General features: G+C 37.4%; 1 protein-coding gene across 3 annotated transcripts in view; it reads left to right on the top strand.

The window, feature by feature from the left end:
• RAP1B (RAP1B, member of RAS oncogene family) overlaps positions 1 to 23,540 on the top strand; it is a 33,423-nt gene extending 9,883 nt beyond the window's left edge. For all 3 annotated transcript variants that reach the window (XM_082311333.1, XM_082311332.1, XM_082311334.1), the window contains exons 2-8: positions 10,720 to 10,804; positions 12,207 to 12,275; positions 15,080 to 15,136; positions 16,560 to 16,700; positions 18,800 to 18,943; positions 20,731 to 20,846; positions 22,300 to 23,540. In XM_082311333.1, the coding sequence (XP_082167459.1) occupies positions 10,748 to 10,804; positions 12,207 to 12,275; positions 15,080 to 15,136; positions 16,560 to 16,700; positions 18,800 to 18,943; positions 20,731 to 20,817 (555 nt within the window). In that variant the 5' untranslated portion in view covers positions 10,720 to 10,747 and the 3' untranslated portion in view covers positions 20,818 to 20,846; positions 22,300 to 23,540. The remainder of the gene's footprint in view (positions 1 to 10,719; positions 10,805 to 12,206; positions 12,276 to 15,079; positions 15,137 to 16,559; positions 16,701 to 18,799; positions 18,944 to 20,730; positions 20,847 to 22,299) is intronic.
• Positions 23,541 to 24,174: the final 634 nt, after the last annotated feature.

Here is a 24,174-nt window from a genome sequence, read left to right as displayed (position 1 = left end):
GGCTGTCTAAGATGCATCAGCTGCTCACAAAACATGCAGAACTACAGCAGTTCACAGCTTGGCATGTTAAGATAAGCCAGCATTTGTTTTAGTGAATTTTTTTTTTTTCTTTTTTAATATCCTCATCTGAAGCTTGTGACAACTTAGCAGTTGCCTCAGAAACAACCAAGTTGTATGTGCATCTGCATACGGGCAGAGGTGTGGAGGTCAACTTCTACAGTTGTCGTGTTCTAGTCAAGGTATGTTTGTGAGTTGGACGTTCCCTGAGGAGCTACCATCCCTAGGTTCAAGATGCTACTGCCTCGCTGCCAGAAACAGAACAGGATGTTCTGCCCAAGTTTCGGCCACTTCAATTAAGCATTTCAGACCTCTTACAAACACATCTTCATCAGTGGATTCAGCTAATAAAGTTAACTGTGAAAAGAAGCGGTTACGGTTGCACCTCCGTTATTGAAGAGGTAGCAAAACCATGTGGCAGAAGATGGTAGTTTTTGCTGGGTGTTGGTGCATGCTTTTTTCAACTTAACCTCAGGACAGATGTCTCAAGCTTTAACAAAAGAACCCTTTGTGAAATTACATATAATTTGGGTGACTTCGAGTGATGTTTGCTGCTCACATTCAAATACCATGTTTCTATTAGGGAAGTATTGATTGAGAGGTCAAAACAGACATGAGTTACAATTGCTTGGGATTTGGCTGGTATGGTTCATTTATCATGGAAGAACTAATTTTATTCCTGTTAATGAATGCTAGTAGCTAGTATTCTCAATTTGCATAGAATCAGTGTCCTTTCAACAGATAAAACTTCTAATCTTAATTAAAGTGACGTATGGGAATTTGGAAGACTGCTTTCAGGCTACCAACCTGATTTGTAATAGAATTACTGTAAATCATACTATGGAAGGATACTTTGTATGTGAAGGGCCTACACCAGACAGTCTTAAATGGCCAGTAACAAAAGATCATATGATGAAGGAAATCTGTGTATCTGGGCCTTGATGATGTGTTAGTAATCTAAACAAACCTGAATTGAAACCAAACTTTAATAATGAAGACAGTGCAAGTAATGATACCTTGGTGTGCAATTGACAGGGATGTATATGATGTGTGGGGTATAGAGAAAAATAGACAGGAGGGACAAAAATTCAGGTGGTATTGGAATTGCAGTTGAACTGAGCATTGCCTTATGTCGGTAGAAGGAAACCCGATACAAGGCTTTGCTGGTTCAGCAGCCAGTGTCACAATCAGAGTAGAGCTAGGATTGCCAGATGTTAAGCAGATAACACATGGAATTTGAGGCTAGATCTTGTTTCTGCAACAGAAGTTAAGCTGCCTTTTTCTGAAGGAGAGTATCTTAAGCCAACTGGCAAGTTTAGAAGTAACTTTCAAACTGCACATAAGTGCATTTTTACAAGAGAAGTGTCTTGACTCTGAATATTTCCATGCCTTACTTGTGGTCCTGCTGTTTTTAACTGGTTTTTGTAGCTTGAAAGATAAGATTTACTGTAAGAATTATGCGGAGAAACAAATGCTTATATCTACTTTTAATCAGAAGGATGCATATCAGGTAAAGCATGTTGGGTGTACCATGATGTGGCAATCCGTTAATTGATAAAAGTTTTAGAGCTAAATACTGATTCATCTCTGCAATGACAGTAGAGCCAAATTCACAGCAGTAAGTTGCTGTCTCAGTTCTCAAAACTTGCTGTGTGGTTGAATACTTAGCTTATGCCTAGCAAGATATCATAATGTGGTAATTATGCATTCTCTGGATGTAATATACTTGTAGTATTTTTAAAAATCTGAGTGTTCTTTTTATGTATTGTCTGCCTGGGTTTTCTTTGCAAGGATAAAAAAAACATTTGCAGTGCAGTTTCTTCAGGAATTCTGAGATCATCGTTTTAGCTGGAAGTCTGACTCGTAGAACATGCACAAACAACTTTCATGGGGGATGGTGACTATTTTACAGAAATAGGGAGAAAATGCAAAACCATGGCAAACAGTCACCAAAAATAAGAATAAATCTGATAAATGTTACCAACTCCAGTTGAGGCTTAAATAGACTATAGCTTAAGTTTTATCAGGGACTCCAAATTCGAATTGACAGATTTGAATCTTTGCACAAAGTTGAAACTTGAACTCAGTAGGTGTTGAAGCATAGCATATTTTTTAGTAGCTTAAGAACGTTCATTACATCACTTGCTTTAAAATGACTTTTTATACTTTGTATGAAACTATTGAAAGTTGCACGTGCTTGTTAGTCTCACATTAGGAAGCTTTCATCTTGAGATATCAGTGGCTTCAAGCAGACCAGTTTTCATCCGTAGAACATGCATTAAGTTTGTGTTCAGATTCAAGATCTAGCTGGGAGTTAACTTTGACTTAAGGAAAAAAAAAAAAAAAAAAAAACAAAAAAACATTTTATTCAGCTGTACTAATTATAGACAGTGGAACTAGTCTCACAAGGTAAGCTCACATTAGCTGCTTTGCAGAAATTGTCCCTGTGTGCAGTATTAATCAAGGTGGCTCCTTTCAATGAAAGGAGGAAAACTTCGTTAAGCTATCTCTGTGGGTAAGTGTCCCCATGGGCAGTTCAAGGAGCAGCTTAAACCTCGGTGCCCTGTTTGTGCTGCAGTAACTTGTTCTCAGGTCTCTGCCTTTTTCTCAGGTGGCTAGTATGACTTCATGTCACTGGATGAGCTTAGTCACCCAGGCAGCTTTTTGAAAATCCTCTGAAGATTCTCTGGCATCAGTTAAAATATTTGAACATAATTGAAGAAATATTTTTGTCCAAGAAAAATTACTGTATTAGTGCCCAGAAGAACTAACTGTCCAACTGACAAAATACTTGTTTGTCAAGACAAGAGGCTATCAAAACCAGGTAAAACTAGAAATAAAAATTGCTTCTAGCTTTGTTTACTGAACAGTTGACTTGCTTCTAAAGAGTCTGCATTAGTAATGAAATAGCTCTGCTTCCAGGAGTCTTAAGTATAAAAGTCTTAATTAGACCCGATCAGCTTTTCAGTGCATCTTGTCTTCAGAATTGATTTCTGAATAATGTTTTCTATAAATATGTGTGAAAGTCAGCTCCGGAGTATTTTAATTTCTCTTTAATAAGAGATATCGCTTACACTGTTGAGTAAGGATTATCTGAGTTGCTTTAATTCCTAAAGCGTCGAAAAGTTGGTGAAAATTAACAGGCTTCCACTTTGGGTTATGTTGTGAAGGTGCTGCTTAGGCACTGAAATTATTCGGGGGGGACAAAAAAAATCCAAAACAAAACAACAACAACAACAAAAAACCAAAACAAAACACCACAAAACCCAAACCCCGGCTCCTTGGAGTTGAGGGATAAGAATTTGGGACTTCCCCTTACATGTAAGTATTTGGGGAATATTAAGAACAGCACACATCCTCTCTAATTGGTTGCTTCCCTGAAGAAGGGGTTCTAAACCAAGAGACTCAAAACTTAGTGGAATCTGGATGGTACAAATAACTAGAAAGATTTAGGTTTGGCCATCTGAGACTGCTCCAGTACCAGAAGTGCGAAACATCTTGTCTGGGAAGACTTAATCCTCTGACCTTGGTTGGTCCTGTGACTGAACTAGAGCTGTTTTTCCAAATGTCTGACCATTGTCATCTTGTTCCATCTCAGGGCTAGTATCCCCTCTCTGAGAAGCAGGGATTTTTTTTTTTCCTTGGCTTTTTTTCCCTCCACTGCTAATTGTAAGCAGGTAAACCAGTTGGTTAATTTGCTTCATCTGTCATTCTAATGTTTGAAACTTTTTTTTCTCATGCAAACAGTTGAGATTAATTTAGGAGTGCTATTCCCAAGATGGTTCTAACAAAGAACCTCTCTTCCAGAGAGGTAAATGTGCTGGGGCAGAAGCATTATGAAAATTGTAGTGAATACACTGCAACTTCACAATATAACCAGAATGTCAGGGTCTAAAACAAGAATCATGGTGTCTGTGAAGTGCTGAATAATCATGATCCGTTCTGAAAATGATTATGCTTCTGTGAGGGACTATTTGTTTAATTCCAGACCTGAACAACTAGTTCGTTCACATAAGCAAGTCTCAGGGACATCTTCACGTAGTGACTGTATAAATTCATGTCTTTGGCCTGGGGCTGAGCTCCAGTTAGAGCTTCATTTGGTTTAATATCACTTGGAAAGATTGGATTATTAGCTTTCCTATTCCTCAGACAGATAACAAAGTTGATTCAGAAACCAAAATTTAAAGCTGAAGGAGTTGAAAGAAAACTGGCAAACTAAATTCTACAAAAAAACCAAAAAAGTTTCATAAAGATCACATCAAGCCCAATTACCAATGCTATTTGAACCTTGATGAATCCTTCATTGCATGGCTGCATTTTAGGAAAGTTTTAAAAGCAGTAAGCGTGCAGTTTCTTCATTCCCTGCTAAAGTAGGGTTTCTTATTCCTCAACTTTCTTAGCATCATCACTTTGGTTTGCCTTTTTCTGGAGACATACTTCAAGAAACTGTTCAAGAAAGTGCCCGGGAGGCACTTTTTCCTGGTTTATCTGATAAGGGCAGAAGCTGAAAGCAAGTTCTACGTTCATGGTCCTTGACAGATGTGAAGCTTTTAAAATACATTTCTAGTATGTTGTCTTGGCTAACCTTTCTTCCTTCTGTTCAAATGGTGTTTATTCAAAGATCTGCTCATCCTTCAAAGAGAATCTTTATTGGGAAAAGTGTCCATGTGCATATAAAGCTCTTGCTCCTCTAGTTTATCAAGTACTTTTAATTTTAAGAAGTGTGCCGTTCAGAAGTAGAATTAAGGAGTTACTTTAATACACGACACTAATGCATTAATACATGCATTAATTAGAAAAGTAATATGAACAAACTAACAAGAGAGGCTGCACAGACATGGTTTTATGGACTGCTACATTTCAGGAAGTATGCAAGGCAGTTACTGAAGTGCCACTTGCAGTTAACAGAGGCAATCTGAAAGTGAGCTCTGTACTTTCGAGAGATTGTATATTTCAGATGGCATTGGAATCTGGTTTATGTGAAAACAATATTTCTTGAGAAGAGTAGCTTCCCTCGTTTTTCTAGCTAAATCTTGCATTAGACATCTCCAGAGTTCACAGTTATGTCAAATATCTGTGCATATAAATATTTGACTCAGCTGTTCAAAGCCAGTACCCGCTCCAATTAAGAAGAAAAAACCCTTACTTTTTGCAGGCTTCCTATCTTCTTGTTCTTTAGTGCCTGCATAGAGACCACAGTTGACAGTATTTTCCTGCCTAAACATGGAGGAGCAGAAAAATGAAAAAGCAAAGGTAGTTGGCATTGCTCTCACTCCTTGCAGGTCTGTCACCTTAAAGGTAGCCAGCCTTCAAAGCACAATTTCTCTCTTAAAATAGACTCTGCTAAATGAAGAGGGATTCAAACAGGTTACGTGGTTTATTTGGTAGGAATAAGTTTGAACTTACTTATATCTAATTGTTGGGTGATTCAGTGGATACTTCTCATCAACTGTCCAATAAATCTGGGGGTTTTTTGCTTATCTGTTACTCGGTTACCATAGCCTCTTCGTTTCTGTTGTGCCCCTTTGAGTATATCCATTTTATGGCCCTGAGATAGGGTGATCTGGGGAGTACAGACAAATATTGTTGTTGGACTTAACCCTATCCTATTCTAGACATGCTGGCCGTGCTGTGATATAGCTGTAGCTTTAGAGTGCTCAGTTGTAGACAAGAAAACACGTAAACCTAACTGTCTTCTTATTTGAATGACATTGTGTGATCTAATAATACTCTTTCCTCTTTTCCAGTTAATACAATTGTTTTCTGATAGCTTCAGAATGGAAGGGTATCACTGAAATGACTGGTTAGTGCATACTGCTGAAAATTATTCTTAAGGTGCTACATTGAGCTCTGTCTTGACTGTACAAATGGTTTCATAATCACATATTCTTCCAAAGTTCTTCCAGTAACTTATTTTGGGGGGGGTGGGAGAGGATGACAGTATGTAAAATGCAAGGGACAGACTTTATAAAGAGATATTGCATGCACCAAGTCCAGTGTCTGTTTCAGAATGGCTAGAGAAGTGTGGGGTTTTTTGTTTTTTTGTGTTTTTTTTTTTTCCCCAGGCAGAAAAGGAAGTCCACCAGAAGTGTGAGCTTCCATCTCAGGTTTTATAGTTTGCATCTCTTTCAGCAGTTGAACTTTTTACTTTAATGTCTTGCTTGAAGCTTAATGGCTTCTGTTGTTTCAAATACTATCAAGTAACTGAAAGATAGGGCGCTTTATGGCTTAAACCTCCTCTTTTATACTTTGTCTTCTTCCTCCTCTGCCCCCAGTCGTTTGTCATAAATGACTCAAAAGGAAATCGTGTTGGCACTGGATGGAGCTGAATACAATATTAGTTCGAGTCAAGCACTGTGTCAGTCTGAAAAGTAAAGTAAGAGCAAGATCAAGGTTTAGAATGCAAGCAGTCTGTACAACGTGATACGGAAAAATAGGTTTGAGCTAGAGCAGAGTCAGGTCAGGCTAGTTGGGAATCCCTGGAAAGTCAAGCTCAGGCAGGATTAGAGCCCTAACTCAGTCTGGGGCACACTTCCAGCCAGCAGGCATACTGGTCAGTGAAAAAGTGCGTGCTTTTATTACACCAAGTAGTGTGGCAGACCACAGTGTCCTAAAGCAGCTCCTACCTTTGTGGGCTGGTGGCTTCTTAGCTGAGAAGGAGGCAAAGACCTGTAACCAGGAAAGTTTTCTTAGGAAAGTCCTCTTAGCTAGGAATTGAATTTTTCTTTTCTGTTAGAAAACAGTAAGAGGAAGGTGAAGTGACATCAGGACTGCTGCTCAGAGCCAGTGGGGTGGTAGATCTAAGCAAACGATTAGATTAAGCAAATGATAGATGGTACTTCTGCTGCATGCTGCAGTAGAGATGTCCAAGTTAGCTTTCTTAAAGCATTTTGGAGAATACGTTGGTTTGTGTTTCATTCCAAGATGTCATTACCAGACTACCTGATGACAGACCAGTGCATGGATGCCAAGCAACCTCTACGCTGTATGGGGGGGGGGTGTGTGTGTGTATATATAAAGGATTACTATGTGCTCTTGGTGAGTTAAGGAGTAACTGTACAAATGACAAAACAGTTGTCAAGGGGAAGAAGGAGGTTACTACTTATATTGCTCACTGCCGGAGTTTGGAAGGAGGGTCGGAGAAACATTTGAGCGTGCTGCAGTCTGGCTTTGCCACGTCTTCAAAGATCTTAAAAAAGGCTTTTGCTTAGGTGCTTCAGAGATTAAGAAAATTGGTCAGCCAAGCTGTAATAGTGTATATACGTGCTTTAATTGGGTACCACCACCTAAAGCAGTGAAATCAGCTCCAGAGTGTCGTACAGCAATTGGATATTTAGGGTTGAACTTCCAAATTGGGATGCCGAAAGAAGCCTTGGCTTGCATTAAATTCCTGAATCCCTGTTGGAGAGCAAAATGGAATTGCCAGTCTCTCACTAAAACCAAGTTGTTAGCTTCTTATTTCAGGATTTGGAATTTTCTTTAAGGAGTTGTAGGTCAGTCAATAAGAAAGTCACAAATTACTCAAACCACTAAGTAAAACAGATATTTGGTAGTTGCTGCTTGAGTTCTGTTACTTCTAAATTACTGTCAGCCTTCGTTCTTGACATTTTCATATTTAGTTGTTAACTTCAGACTGAACACTGAAAAATTGAGCTTAAACTGTTCTTTTCAAGACAGTGAAATTGCAGCAGTTCACCTAGATTGCTGTACTGGGATTTCCCCTACACCTACTACGTTTCTGTCATTCTAGTGACACCTTTCCAAAAATAAAGGCATAACTGAATGTTTGTTTTAAAGAAAATGACAGGTAATGTCGTTACAGGGTTAACTTGTAATGACTTTGAAAGGTGCGTTTCAGTACAGTCAGACAATCCTTTTTCCTATTGTTTGTAGAAAGGCTGGACAACACTACAGGTTTGTGGATCTAACTGAACATTTTACGGGGGTACCAAATAGATTAAACTTGTGGCATGAATGGTTCTGGTGGTCCGTGTTTGCAAAAAATCCGCGTAAGGAAGGAAACGTAGTTTTTAAAGTCAGGAGTGAAAAGATGTTCTATTTGGTGTGAAAATCACTGAAGAGTCTCAAAATTTATTGGTAACAGAAGCCTGTGGAGAGACTTGCTTTGCTGGAGATCAGGTCAATTATTTCCTTATGGCTTTCTCCTTGTGTTCCTTTTGCTTGCTTACGGTACAAGGAAAGGTTTAGGTAAGTTAAAAGATTGCTCATTATGTGTTTGCAAGAAGAAAATTAAATAGGACCTGGCCTCTTGATTTCTCAAGTCTTCTGACAATGTGGAGTTAATCAGTGATGGCAAAGATGGACACTAACGTGGAGGTGATCTGATTTCTCTGTAAATCATCTTAGCATTTTGTGCTGAGCACCTAACAGATGGTGTGACTCCCAGAGATGCTGTGAGATTACTGCTGATGAGAGGGGTCTTTATTACCTTGCTTCCGCTGCTTACCTTGTACAAGTGCCTGTGTTGGATTCCCTGTACTTCCCCTCTTCCCTAACCCCCAAATTATTCGTCCGTTGGGGAGGGTTTCATCTTTCTGCGCACGCAGAGAGGGCAGAAAACAGGTAACTCAATCTGATAAGTGCTAGAGCCAGTACAGGAGAGGAACTGAGACCTTCCTCCCAGGGCAGCGGTAACAGTCCTGTTAGCTCAGTTGCTAGCAGGACTATGAGAGATGTGTTTTCTTGAGCAGTGTGACCCGAAGACATATCTCAAAATCTGTGGCCTTGTTTTGTTTTTGCTGGGTCAGTTTTCAACAAAGGTGAGCGAGCAAGCGTGGAACAGGGGAACAGATCTAGGTTGTAGGAGAGGAATGGTCTCAAAAGAATATTTTAGTTGCCTCCAGTTATTCATTAAACTAGTCATTATAACTGCGGTTAGGTATCTAAAAAAACATTAATCAACTTTCAGACTTAAGAAGGGATTTTTTTTTTTTTTTTTTTTTTTTTTTTTTTTTGAAAACTGACTTCTGGGATCCTGCTGTTCTTTTTGAGAAATGTTTGTTTGCTGGGAAGAGGTTGGTTTAATATTCTTACACAAGTCTCTCTCTGTGATTCTTTGTTTAGCTTTCAAGTGTTTCAGCATGAGAAAATGCATGCTATCTCCTCTTGGGTAATTGTTTCTTATCAATAGTAACTGTTAGCTTTGCTATAGTAGGGTTTATTCAATATTTCTTTATGGGAGAACAGTCATGAGGTAGAGGAAATACTATATCTGATGGTTTGCAGCATTTTATTGTAGCTGCATTAAGAGCTGATAGCTTGAAAATGGCCACTGTATTAAAAAAAAAATAACTAAGCCCTTTTATCAAACCCTGCTTAGTGAACTGGATTGTGGTGTCATGGTTGTACTTTCTGCATATAGATCAAACTTCGGGTCAGTAGATGCAAACTTTGGATGTTATGTCAAGTAAATGACAATACAAATAAAGAGATGCTGTTGCCTAAAGAAGTTTCCCATATTGTTTTTTTTTGTCAGTATGCTGATGCTTTCAGTTCTTCAGAGCAGACTGGAGACATTTCATGCATGTCAGCCCATATGAGCAAAATCATTTACACGTGTATGTGTATATATATGAAATTACAAAATCTTATGTGATGTGAAATAAGTTTGCGGGATGGATGCAGAGAGGATGTGGTAGCTGTGAAAGAAACCTGTTTTTAGAATTACTGTATCAGTACCATAGGTAACAAACATTAGCAGCTGTTTACCTGATAAACCTATTTAGTACTGTGAATGCAGTGGTTGTAAAACTGCAAGCTCTTTAGGCATCTGTAAATATTGGTTTTGGTCTGTTGCTGGAAAATATGTAGTGCAACTAACTTGTGAGTGAACGAAAGATCTTGAGAAACCTGTGAAATACCTTAATGCTTGCTGTGACTATAGCTGAGAGGTGCCATGCACTTGGTTGCATGACTAGAAGAGATTTTGTAGGTTTCTGGAAAATGTTATGAGATGAACACACCTCACTGGATGGTATGCTGTAATCCAAGGAATTGGCCTATCAATTGGAGTAAATTAATTTCTATGCCTGATTCCTCCTTGCTGTAAATAAAGGAGATTAATCCATCTGGAGGCCTCTGAGGAAGCGGTACATGCACATGGGTGTGAACAGTTCTTCTAGGTACTTGTGCACTTTCTTTGAAACACCTGTGATGTTTTGGCAAGATCATGATACCAAGGTCTTTATTACAGAGAGTCTCAATCTGTTCTTGCCTTTTCTCTAAATTACTGTTTCATGGGATATAAAAATCTCCATTTTAAAGACTTTCAAAGTCTGTACTATCTTGACTATGAAATTAGGCTAGATAACACACAAATAATGGTGGTTCTTTAAGTGCTAAAATCCTGGTAACAAGAAAACCTTGGAGGTACTTCTTTTGTGCCAGATGAAAAAGTAGCATCGTTCAGCAGTTACTGTGTCTTGAATAAATGTCCATGGTTTCCATATTGTGTAATAGTTTAAGTGACATCCTGCTTAGGTTATGCCTGGTTATAATGGTATATCTCCTGCATTTTTATCAGTTGATGTCAATATTTAACTCTTCATATCTTGTTATATATGCGATCTTACAGTGGCTGTAGTAATGCTAAAATAGTTGTCCTGTTGATCAAAATGGTGACCAATTTATTGTGTGTTTTAGGTATTGAGGGTGATTTATCTCTTGCATCATGCGTGAATACAAGCTAGTGGTTCTTGGTTCTGGAGGTGTTGGAAAGTCTGCTCTGGTAAGTACTTTGTGAGGCAGTTTGAGTATGTTTTCTTAAGATTCTCATGTCTTTTTTTTTTCTCTAATACACTCTCTACTAACCCATATTTCTTTTATGTAAGCGTGCACAAATAAACATAAATGTAAGTAATGACTGCTGAGGGTTTCTGGCTAGAATACATCCTTTACTGGGTGTATCTGCATCCATTGGTGCACTCTCTCATGCTAGTATTTTTGTACAGGGTTGGTTTGATGGTGCTTGGTCAGATTTTTGCCTGTCTTACACAGTGAAGTGCATAGCCACAGCATTATGAAGCCTTCCCTGGGTAACCCAGCCATAGGTCTGTGGGAAATCAAGCTGCTTCATGAAACTCACACGATGAACTGGTTTGCCTGTGTCTGGCCTTGGTAACTCCTGTCTCTAGAAAAGTCTTCAGGGTGCTGTTTGCTTAATGTTTGATAGCAGTCTCTAAAGCACTGATATTTCTTTTATGCAAATACAAATATATATTTGCATGTTTGTAGGAAGTTTAGTGTGTTTTTTACATCTTTCCCTGGAAGTAGGTGTATAGCTGTGGCAGACAGTAAACCAAAGAGCTCGTGCGTTTTAGTTAAACAATTACAGAAAAGTGTAGTCTGACCTAGACTAGCACTGAAAAAGTTCACAGAATACGATGTTCTCAACCCACCTAAGAACTTTACATCTTCCAGTTTAATTGTGCGCTTTATCGTAAAGTAAGGTCTAGAGGTCCACTCTCCCAGGTAAGAAATTCTCTTACAAAGCGGTTCCTAAAGGAAACCTTAAATGACAAATCATCTTAGATTGTGAAAGAACTTTTTCCTTCACCTCTGAATTCTTTATCTTACTGCAGCATTTCTGGATTTGAACGTGTCTGCTCTGACTTGGCCATTGAGTCTTAAAGTTCCACTTGACTTGTGCTAAAAACGTCCTGCGTGCTAGGTACACAGGAATATCCTACTGAGTCTAGTTAAGACTAGTAAATGCTGGCAGTCGTGTTTTGACTAATTCCTGTGCTGGCAGATAAGTAGCAGAAGATGCAGTAGTTCTAAATGCAAATGTAAAAGCCATGCAGCTGTATACAGTATTCTATTCAACTAAAAACTAATAACGATTCCAACAGTTAGACAAACCTTAAATCAATGCATGCTTTAATTCTTACGCTCTAAGTGAGAGTGGATAAAGGAAGGTGTAGCATTGCTTCATCTAACAGTACTTAGTCAAATAGGCATATACATCTAACTTCTTGTTGTTTCTTATAATTTATAGTTATGTCAACCACTTAATTTGCTGTCAAAAATGTAATGGATAACTGAGTATACACCTAGAACAGTAATTTGTGTACAATGTTTACAAAATGCCACTGTATAAGAAGAATCTTACAAGACCTTTTGTCTTGCAGACTGTACAGTTTGTTCAAGGAATATTTGTTGAAAAATACGATCCTACGATAGAAGACTCCTACAGAAAGGTATATGCAAGACCTCCCTAGTGTTACAGAAACTTAAAACTGCAGTGCACATTGTCAAATATTTGAGTCATTGCTTGAAAAAGGGTATGCCTGATAATGCCACGTAATACCTGGTAGCTTAACAAGTTTGAAATGTGAAGGTGCTCTTAAAGTCTGTCTGAAAGGAATAATTCAAGGCTAGCTTTTTAATGTTTAAGCATAATACCTTACTAGCTAGTCAGTGAAAAATGGTAATTTCATTGTCAGAATTGAGAACATTGATTATTTTTTTTTAAGTAAAATAAACTGCCACTTTTTAGTTTTTATAATATTTATTATTTTGTGTGTGTGTGTGTTAGTATCTGCAGGTAGATTTGGACCAGTATGTCAGAGGTTCTAAGCTTCTTTGCTACTAGGAAAATCTGCTAAAAACAACTTGAGGCTCACCTTTAGAACACTGGAGACAACATACTGTATTCTTAACAGTTTGACTGATAGGTTGATATGCTTCCATTAGATGGGTTGTTGTTTTATTAACAAGTTAACACAAACCTATCATAAATGAACAAACACTTAGAGTGGCCTGTTAATTTCTCTCTTCCCATCTTCAGCATGACAGGCTGAAAGGTCTGACTCTGCTTGCATCATCTTGAATCTCCATATTGCTCACTCTTCAGTTTCAGCTGAGACCGTGATTAATATTCCAGGCTAAGATAGCTTACATCTGGACTGCTACCAAAAGAGTTAACCATTTGGTGAAGCAGAATAGTTTCCAGCTGTGTCAGTTTCTTAATATTTTTCTCCTTTTTTTAGCTGAATTACTTTTCAGATGCATTGATGCTCTGATGTAGCTCACCATGTGGCCACAAAAATACCAGTGTCTGTACAAGGGAGGCAAGATGCACAAACCCTAGATGGGAATGGGCAAAAACTGCAGTACCTCCTCTTTCAGCAGTGGGCTACGTTTATATTGGAATAAAGAGGCTTCATTAACAGCCATTGCAGCCTTTAGTTACCAGAATCTTTTCTGAACAGAAGAGGAATTAGTGAGAGCAAAATGATAATTTCACACTTGTTTTCTTTGACCTCACAGAAATCTATATGCTGGAAAAATCCTCATCTTTGTTAAGCATGTGGGCTTCCAGCCAAAGCTAGAACTTCTATTAAAGAGACAACAGCAACAAAAAATTCTATATAGCCACTTACTTTTTCTGTATCAGAGGAGAAGGAATTTTGGATCCTATTCTGATGTTTGGTGCAGGCCTTTGCTGGGTCAGGCCCAATAAATGACTCCAAAAATATTCACAAGCTGTACTAAAGTGAAATGTTTCCTTTGTTATATATTTACATTCTTCAGGTCATGCTAGATTCATGATGTTTGCTGGGTGAATTTTTCCAAAGGCTGTTTCCATGGAGCCTGAAAAAGTAAAGCCATCTCAAGAAATTTTGCCTTTTGCTAAGTAATTTTTTTAGCAAAGATCTTGTAATGTTCCTTTCAGGTTTGATCCTGAAATGACTAGGAATATCTCTGTGTATTCTTCTTCTCAAATCAGTTAGATTGTTGAAGTGTTGCTTAAGTCTGGACAACACTTTGTGCAGTCATTTTCTTCCCCTCACTGCTAGTTACAATTCTAACTTGCTGCTTGACTTGGGTGACTTTAAAATGTATTGGTTTGGCAGTTGCAATTCTGTACTATTAGTCTTAAATCTATAATATTTGAAGTTGAGAGGATGTGGCTTGAAATATTTTAAGTTTGCATGGAATGAAATAATTTGAGCATGAAGTCTTGAAACTTGACACCTTGGTTTACTCCCCAGATATTTCTTCATAAGGAGAATAGATGCTGCTTAATTAGCTGAATAACTTTGTCAGCAATATATGCTAAAACAGTGGCTATTGAAGGAATCTCCAACCCTAGGGGACATGGGGGAGGTGTGAGAGGAGTGGAAATACTCCTCTTCCCCACCCCCCAAGCTCAAATCTAGTTACAAAAGAAAAGCTCAAAGTTAAACTAGTGATAATGCAGATATCGGGAACAGGGGACACACAGAGTGTTGATCTGCCAAATAGGAATTTTACATGCAAATGGAAACAAGGGAAGTGTACCAATAGCTTGAAAGAAAAAAAAAAAGTGGGTAGCCCGCTTGAAACAGCTTGAGGGTACTTCCATGTCCTTTGATGCCCTCAAGGCCTTTTTTTTTGGGGGGGGGGGGGGGGCGGGGAGGGTAGAAACTAGATAGAGGAACTCTGAAATACATACAGAAACTGATCTGGCCTCTTAAACCTTCAATTTTTTTGCAAATTTTTCTAAGCTGCATCAGTTCCCTAATTAGTGTCACTAAAGGCTTGTTTTGGGGACACCACTCTTAGCGGTTTGCTTGCTTTATTGTTTGCTATGTATTACTTATTCTCTTGTTGATAGAAATTACTATTAAATGAGCATTAGTATGCCAATCAAACTTTCTAGCTTTCACCATACTTTTCTTTCAATCTGTAAATGATCCCTGAAACAAGTAGAAATTAGTTGTGCTAGTTGCTGATAACCATTATTACAAATTTAGCAGCCTCCTTTTTAATAATCAAAAATCCCTAATCACTTTGCAAAGTGGTACTTGGCTGCTGACGCTGCTTTTGAAAATGTCACTAGGGTTCTTTGAAAGGCTTCTTCCTGCTGTTTTCAAAGTGTAGATCCATATAAACTTCTTAAGCCATTATGTTGCTTTATGCATTATGAATTTGCTTATAAAATCACACAATTCCTGGTGTCTTCAGAGGAGAGAGTTGCAAGAGGAAAAACTCTAACCACATCTTTCTCTCTTGACAGCAAGTTGAAGTAGATGCACAACAGTGTATGCTTGAAATCTTAGATACTGCAGGAACGGTATGTAAAACCAACTTTCCTAAATACTGATGTACAGTGTTAAAACTATCAAAAGCTGTAGGGATGTAAATGATGACACGTTTCCTTCCTCATTCTCTAAAGAGTAACTGTGGTCCGTGCATTGGATTAAAGGATGTTCTTTAACATACTAGTATTTAAACAAAATTTGAGTATTGCAGCAGAAAATGAATTCCAAGTTTCCTGTGAGCTCATGTTCTGTAATAGGGGAAACATGAGATTGAGAATTTTAAAAGAGCTTGTGCTGCTGTTTTGAGTTTATATTGCCCAGAGGAAAATTCAGGCCCGCTGGCTACTCAGGTTTGATTTCTGTTGCTGTAGAGAATACGTGCTTTCTTCTCTCCTTTCTCTTTCGTGTGTGAGATGTACTCTGACATTGGGGTAAAAAATAGTATCGCTTTAGTCAGCTTATGTGAACTCAAAGTGCAGGGTTTATGCTGACCCTTTGCATACTGGTCAGGTTTTTCTGTGACTTGTTCCAAAATCTACTGAAAGCAGTCATTTCTTTCATTGATTCCAGTGAGCACGAGCTCGAGACCCTTGGAGTGTAGCATGTGTTCTCTGAACTATAATAGTAATCTGGTCCAATAATAATTTATTTAAATTCCATATTAGAGTAAGGCCATGCAAAACTACAGAAAGATGGAGTGGCTTTTCTCTCAAAATATACTGGGCTTTTCATCTGACATACAGCAAGGGACTTGGTGAGTGATTTATCAGTCACAAGGTAGCCGAGTCACCAATGCGAGAAAGGCAAATGCTGTCCCACAGTCTGGTAAGAGTTTTCAAACAGGGAGAAGCCCTAATGCTGCTGTGCAGTGCACTAGCAAGTCTTCATATGCAATATTGTAGTTGTCAACGAAGTCTAGGAAATGTGACAAGTCTATTGAGTGTCTCCATCCGCTAGTCAGTCTTGAAAATGAAAGTAGAATTTAACATAGGCAAGTGCCTAGACTACAAAATGGAGGCTGCAAAGGGACGCATTTACTTTGCGATGCGTTTTAAGGAATGAACAGGAGATGGGTGAAAGTTGGTATGTAAGGAAGGATTTGGGAGGAACATAACTTCTGTAATCTACAGATTACGCTGCACCTTCTACTGTACCTCCTCTCTTGAAATTACTTTAGTTTCTGTGATTTCCCCTCCCACTCCGGGGTATAGCTCTTGGCAATATCTAGATATTGTTCAGCCACCCCAGATAATGTTTCAAACCAGATTTATTTAAAAGCGGTTCAGTTTACTGTAACGCTTATAGTCAAACAGTAAAATATTGGTCAGTTTAAAAAGGCAAGGAGGGCATAAATGCATCGTGCTTGTGATCCATTTGTGACCTGAAGTATATGGCAGTTCATGTAAGGAAAGTGCAAATTGAATGCAACATTTGTATCTTTTTTTCTAATTACAGGAACAGTTTACAGCAATGAGAGACCTGTACATGAAAAATGGACAAGGTTTTGCATTAGTATATTCCATCACAGCACAGTCCACGTTTAATGATTTACAGGATCTAAGAGAACAGATTCTTCGAGTCAAAGACACTGATGATGTAAGCATCTCTAAAAATGCTTAATACTTATATTTACAGTTTTCATTACAGATGTTGTAATGCATACACTGCGATCAGATAGCTTCCAAGCTTTAAATTAAGAGACAAATCAACCAGTAGATGCATAGTACCGAAATGCAACTCTTAAGGCAAACTGGAGAAATTGTGAATTGTCACGTGGTATATAAAGAGAATTGTCTTTTTAATCTCTTCCTTTAAAACACTGTTTGAAACTGTATATAACCTTATTCACTAGTACTGCAGAAAACATCTCTAAAGCAACTCTATTTTTACCTCAATTACTATCAATGAAGGTTTAAAAAAAAACCCCTACAGTTCAGTTTTTCTCTTCAGTATACCTGATGTCTATGGTATTTTAAAAGCACAAAATTCTAAATTCTTACAGAAGACAGTACTGTAAGCTTTAAACTTGCATGTTATGTAGCTTTTATTTTGTGTGTGTTCTTGCAAGTAAGTTTGGTCATACTATTTCCACAGAATTTCAATATGCACCTCTTAGCATTATTAAAGCTGTAATGTAAGGTTAAAGTATTCCAGTTTATAATGAATTAAAAAAAAAAACCAAAAAAAAAAACCAAACAACAAAACCAAACAACAAAACCAAACAACTTACTGCAGTTGTAGGAAGTGAATACTTAGTCCCTTAATAAAAGGAAGAAAGGTATTTCAAATGTGAAACAGCAGTAAAAGTGTGTTTTTAGCAGAAACACCTTCTTGGTTGTAGCCATCTGACAGAAAAATCTTTCTTGGGGAAAAAAAATGTAAGCAATGAATAGTTTTTAAGTGTGCTCATCTCATTTAAACTGCGCTCATAGAAACTTTGATCCCTTCCTTACTGCATGTATCCACATGGGCTTCTGCTGCCAGCAGACACAGAATGTATTAAACATTTCAATTTCAGGGAAGTTCATTGTGACTCTTGTAATACAAACCACCTTGCACTTTCTTAAGCATAAGCATTTGCAGGTCTTGCCTGTGTTCAGCAGATTTCTTCTGGAAGCGATTTATTATCCGTTATTACAAATGTATCTCAAAAGGGTAGTATTTAAGTTGCATGTGCCTTTCCCATCCAGAACCTACCAAGTTATAGCCTTGTTTAGCATCAAATTAGCTTCGTACACTACCATAAAGATAAATGTGACAATATTTGAAACCTTAGTTTACATGGTATATTTATGCTGATTCGCATATACTTTCTTTCGTAATATTTCCTTGGTATTGTATTTTTCTTTAGAACACTCCTCTCAATCTTGAAAGCCATTCCATAGTATCAGGAGAAAGATAACGAGCTTCAAGTTGCAACGTTTGTTCTCGCCAAAATTTACATGAAGTTTTTCCTATGCCAAAGCTTACGCATGACTTGCTTTCTCAGTGGGGGGAAATTAAATGATCAAAATATTGTAAACTTTTTTCCAACACTTTAATTTGGGAGAGACTTAGCTATGTCCTTAAATTAGTAAAAGGAAGGAAAAAAAAACAACACAAACCCTTGTATGATTGCCTTTTCTTGCCACAAAGGTCAATTCAGCGTTTTCTGTAGTTAGTAATTTTGGTAAGCTAACATGTTTCTTTCCTCTGTGTGCATCAGCTTGCTAATAAGAACTGTTTGAGCAAACTGCTCCTGAAAGGAGTGCAGATATGCTGGAAGTAGAGGAATGGCAAAAGGGCCTTTAGTGTCCTTCATCACACTACCCAGTACAAGCCACTTTTTCCAGAATTTCTGAACATGTAAGAATCTTGCAGCAGATTCTTCAGTAGACGTCTTGATACCTTAAACGTCTGAACATGAAATCTCATTAGGTCTTCTAGAAGATGTGAAATTTTCTCAATTGGCAGTGTACCGAATCCTCAAACCATTCCCCCCACTGCCCTGCCAAACAGCAGGCAAAAAATGCAGTCACTTTGATTTGAAGATTGAAGTCTCACACAACTGTAAACTGAAGTTTCTGTTATACCAGAGCTTGATTATTCTGGAGGTCAGGGTCCTCTAAGGATTCAGATAGGGTTTTAGGTGTGTATTTACATTGTGCCTTCCCAAAATTTTAATGAATTCTTTGCTGGTATTAAATTGGTTTTAGGTGCCTATGATTCTGGTTGGCAATAAGTGTGACTTGGAAGATGAGAGAGTTGTGGGAAAGGAACAAGGTCAGAACCTAGCAAGGCAATGGAATAACTGTGCATTCTTAGAGTCTTCTGCAAAATCAAAGATAAATGTTAATGAGGTAAGGCACACTTCCTATGGGGGGAGGGGTGGCGGGGAGAGAACGATGGGACACTCTGTTCTGGTAAGCAAACGTTACTGCTTGTCAAGAAAAACTAACAAAATTATGAGTAACATTCACTGTAATGGACAAAACTGTACGAAACTATTGTGAGAATTTGAGACATTTCTGTTAAGAGATGTAGTTAGCTTTGACTTAGGGCTTTTAAAAAATTAATATAATTTTAAAGTATAATTAGTTTTCAAATTATATTCATATGAATTTGGGATAAATACTTTTTTCATGTTACATTCCCTAGTTGATATAATCTCTATCCACTTAGAATGCACTGCTAGGCTACTTTTTTTTTTTTTTTTTTTTTTAAAAAGACCTTTAAGAGAGTTAAATCCTTAAAACTAATTGATTTAAGTTATTTGGTATTAAATTATTTGAGATAGTAAGGACAACAACTCTTAAGGGTTTTGTCCAAATTAGCAGCTGATTAGAGAAGGGACCTGAATAAGTGCTCTGTAAAAAAAAAAAAAAAAAAAAAAAAAAAAAAAAAAAAAACTGTGACTGATCAAACAAATGCATTTTTGGGACTTACCGCAGTGCATGCCTTCTTATCCAGTGGGGGTGCCAGCATAAAGAAAGGGATGCAAAAAGTTTTGGAAAAAGGAGCTGTGTTAATGTTTACATTTCTGGAACAGCTTGAATATTATGATAAACCCAGCAATTCATTGTGTCTTCTGGAAAACATTGTTGGCAGTATCAGTCAAGTTGAAAGGGCCTCTGTGCAAGACTTGGATGTAATCAAATGAGTTTTAAGCACAGCTGACTTTAAAAATGTGTAATGTGTGTTTAATTAGTTGGGAATTTCTGGAAACTATTCAGTTTGTCTTAAATACAAATTAATCAGCTTAACTATATAAAAGTCATATGTTTAATAAACTAGAACTTCCATCAAATACTAAAAGCCCTTGTTGGAATGTTTGCTGCTTTGCAGCCAGTGCTTAGGAAACTGCTAGGATGGCTTCAGTATGAGGACCTCCTTGATTTAGGAGATGCAGAAATAATTGGAACAATGTCAGTTATGAACGAAACAGATGCTGTTTAATTGTAGTATGTAGACTTGTCTTAAATTAGCCTTTCAACAAAATCATGTTCTAATTAGAATTCTAGGAGATTCAAAGTGTGAGAGAGTGTCATAGATGAGTTACTTTTCTAGGAAATGTTACGCTTATGTCATGCTGTAGTCCTAGAGAAGCTGCTGAATTAATTCGCTAGACTTTAGTATTTTTAAGATATCTGGAAAAGCATGATCTTATTTGAATACAATAGACTGTTACAGAATATGCAGTGTACCTGAGTTACCATGAAAATGTGGAGTTAAAACTTACTAGAACTTTCTTTAAAAGAGTATCTTTAGAGTGATTTGAGTTAGAAGAAAGCTGTGGCCTGTTTCTTGACCTCAGTGCTAAATTGCAAAGTAATAGCGTAGTAGTTGATCATTGTGACACATATCGTGCGTGTTCAGATAAATTTGACCTAGAGATTAAACAGCTGCAGATTATAAATGCCTTTCCAGTCAGCTTCATTGAAAGTAGGAAAGCCTTGACAGACAGTTATCTTAAACAGAAAATGAACGGGTATTAATTAAGTATACAATTTAACTTTCTGGCTTTGTGATAACTAAATATTTACAGGGGTTCTTGAGTATGTAAGTATATTATGTGTGAAGATTCAAGGCTTAAGGTTATGAGAGAAGCCTCTTAATTCCAATAACCAACTGATTTTTATATTCTCAGATCTTTTATGACCTTGTGCGACAAATTAACAGAAAAACTCCAGTGCCTGGAAAAGCACGCAAAAAGTCATCATGTCAGCTACTTTAATACATAGCTGTACTGTAGCTCTGAGCCAGGTAAACCTTTTAAAATTTTCTGTGTGTTATGGCTATTAAAAACAAACAAACCAACAACAAAAAAACCCTAAACAATTGTGGTAGCTGTTGATGCAGAACAGCATTGAAAAGTCTTGATTTACATTATCATAGAAATTTTTATGGTTTTTATTTTGCCATTCCAAAGTCAGAACTACACATATGTGCAAGATACACTGTTCACACTAGTATCTCCCCCCCGCCAAGCTTTAAGATGTTGGTGGAGCTCAAATTAAGGATGTTTGTTCTGATACTTCAAAACTTTAGCTTTTGGAAACAGGGTTTTCTTTTTTAAAGGCTGATAGAATATACTGCAAGAGCTCAATTATCAGGAATGCACACTGTAAAATATTGCAGTTTGCATGCTAAAATGTCACTTTCTGCTTTGAATTCCTGCATGTACTTGCATGATGTCATAGGAATTTAGCTTACTTTCTTTGGACTATATGGATATTTTATAGGCTGCATTGTAATTAGGACATTTGGAAGAGAACAGTGAAGTGATCATTGTAACACTCAAAATATTTGACCTGGAGCTGTTGGCTACTAGATCAATTTCTTACTCGTTGGCAGTTAGCTAATGTTCCACATGACTAAATCCATTCTTTAAGAATGCTGCTGAAGGCTCAAGCAAGCTCCAGCCTGCTCTTTAAGCAAGCCTTTTCAGAAGTTAGTCAGCAGGCATGATTTTTTTTTTTTCTGCAACTTGTTCTTGGGCAGATTGTTTCCCCCTTTCCACCTCTGAGCCTTAGTATGGATAGATGTCTCCTGATTGACCTGACATCATGCAAGTTCCCTGTTCATCTCGATTCTTTTCAGTTTTACTGGACATATCGTAGTTTGGTTGCTTCAGTGCTATGATCCATTATTTTGTCATCTGATAGACCTATTTGATATACTGGAGGATACTGGTAGAACATTTCACTGTCATAAATTACAGGCTTTTATTAATATTCAGATAGTGCCACATTTAACTCTTTTGGGTATCAATATTAAAACTTAATAAATTTGAACAACTTGAATCAGTTCAAAGTAAAACTGAGAGGGTTCCAAAAACATTAGCTGAGGTGGCAGAAATGGCTGCTGCATTTCTTTAACAGGGCTTTCGATTCAGGAGCTTTGATCCTCCAAATGTGTTTTTGTTATTAAAGCCACTGGAACTGTCATACTGTAAGCAAAACTAGTCGCACCCATCAAATACCGCTTCCACAGTTCAGCTTGGATTACCATATGTATCCCAGTTCAGTTTTACTAATTGAGATAGTCTGTTATTTGTGTGTGTACAGTAGAAATGATATTAGTAGAGGAGAAGTGATAAGGTTATCTTCTAAGTCTGTTTGCTAAGAACTTTGCTAGTTCCTGCTGGACTTGTTTTAAGTAAAGAGAAATGACAAATAGTTGTTACTAATACTAACCTCTGGTTTTGCCGTTACAGGTCTGAAGAACTGTTGCCCAATTCAACAGTGCCAGCATTCCAACTTTATTAAACCTACCAACATCTTAAATGGACTTTCCTGTGGTGGTACCCTTTAAGAAATGGATGAAAGCTACTACATCAGTTTGCACATTCTAATCACTTTCCAGTGTCACGAGAGATTTTTACTTATAAATATTCTAAGTGTATGCAACTGGTAAAACCAGAGCCTACATCCAGTATTACTGATAAGAGACATTGTTCATCCACCAATGTTGTACATGTATGAAAACTGTGTACTGTATACTTCAACAATCCCCACTTTCTATTGGAGAGTACAATAATGTAAATCCTAAAAGCACCACTATTTTAGCATAATAAAAGAAAGTCCAAAGAGCTCCTATATAGACTACTCCAGATAACTTTGCTTCATCGGTATTTGTAGCTTATTGTAACTTTTTTAAAGAAATACAGGATCATCATCATCGTATTGTACAAAAGCGCTTTGATTAACACAACAGCTATATAGTTTTTTAATTTTAGGAAAAACCTGTGGAGACAGTGATCTAGTCTTTAAGAGTCCTTTCAGTATAATGTCTGACTAAAGACATGGCCTTTAATATCTGTTGGGAAGGAAATGTCCAGACTTTTCAACCTTTTATTGTATGTTTCCTTTTCCTTGTTTACATAGGGAACAATGTTTATAGTTGTGTGTACAGTGGGGGTCTACAACAAGAAGTGTATATTTTAAAACGATTTTTTAATGATTTAACAATTTTTTGTAAATCATTTTTGGGCTTCTGCAGCTGTAGATTCTCACTGTGAATTCCCTTGCTTGCTCATGCATAAGTGTATTTGCAATACCAAATATACAGGTTTAGTACTTTTGCCTGTTAGTGATTGTTTTACATGTGTAACGTTTTGGTTGAGATGTTAAATGGTGGAAGAGTACTGTGGATGTGAATGTGGGAAGTAATTTTAATCATGTGTAATTGGTCACAGGGCCTAAGTTGCAGTAATTAACTTTTGCTGATTTATTTAACAATGCCTTGTTGCTTTGTATGCATTAACGTTTGGGTGTAAAGATTGTGTGTATATCCAACAGGGAGCCACAGTATTTAAATTGACCAACCTAATGTTACAACTGCTTTGAGGTGGCCAAATGTAAACTAAAAGCCTTAATTAAAAGTGGTGCAATTTTGTATGACTTAGCATCAGTAGTTCAATAAATTTGGATTGCCATGCAAGGGCTTGCATTACAATTATATACTACTTGAATGTTTTGTGTTTTAGTAGTACTAGTAAATATTGATTTTAAATCTCTTGCACAGTGCAGATTCATACATGTTAGGATGAAAAGGAACCGTTATGACTTTGTCCTCTGACAAACACATGCCATAGATATTTCTTCTAATAGTATCCCATGTGCTAGGGTGGATGAATTTCTGACTGAATGAAATTCCACTTATAGTTTTGGATTTTGAATATTCCAAATTCTAACATAAGGGAGAGTCTAACAGAAAGATAGCTGTCTTCAAAGGTTAGACTGTCAGTGGCTGTTTTGGGAACTTGAAAATACGTTGCCTGCTATTTTCCTTCTTTCCAGGAAGAATTCATTGTTAGAATTGACTTAGTGTAGCTAAAAAAAAAAACAAAATATTCTCTTGGGAGAAAACATGATTTTTCTGCATGATTAAACCATATTTGTTTGGTTTCAAGGAAACCTGCAGAATAGCATTCTTGCAGTATTGAGTGTAGAGTTTTGCAGACTTTAAATATCGGTTAACACTGTTGGACTGTGAAGTGGAATGCGTGGACTGTGGATGATTTCCTGATCTTGGCTGTGCTGCTGAAAATTAATGTCACACCCAAATACTTGGTGCCTCCTGTTTCTCT

Source organism: Platalea leucorodia, assembly GCF_965183815.1.
Source record: "Platalea leucorodia genome assembly, chromosome: 4".
NCBI classification, from domain to species: domain Eukaryota; kingdom Metazoa; phylum Chordata; class Aves; order Pelecaniformes; family Threskiornithidae; genus Platalea; species Platalea leucorodia.
The sequence above is the reverse complement of the archived record's forward strand: the minus strand, read 5'-3'. Positions and strand labels throughout refer to the sequence as shown.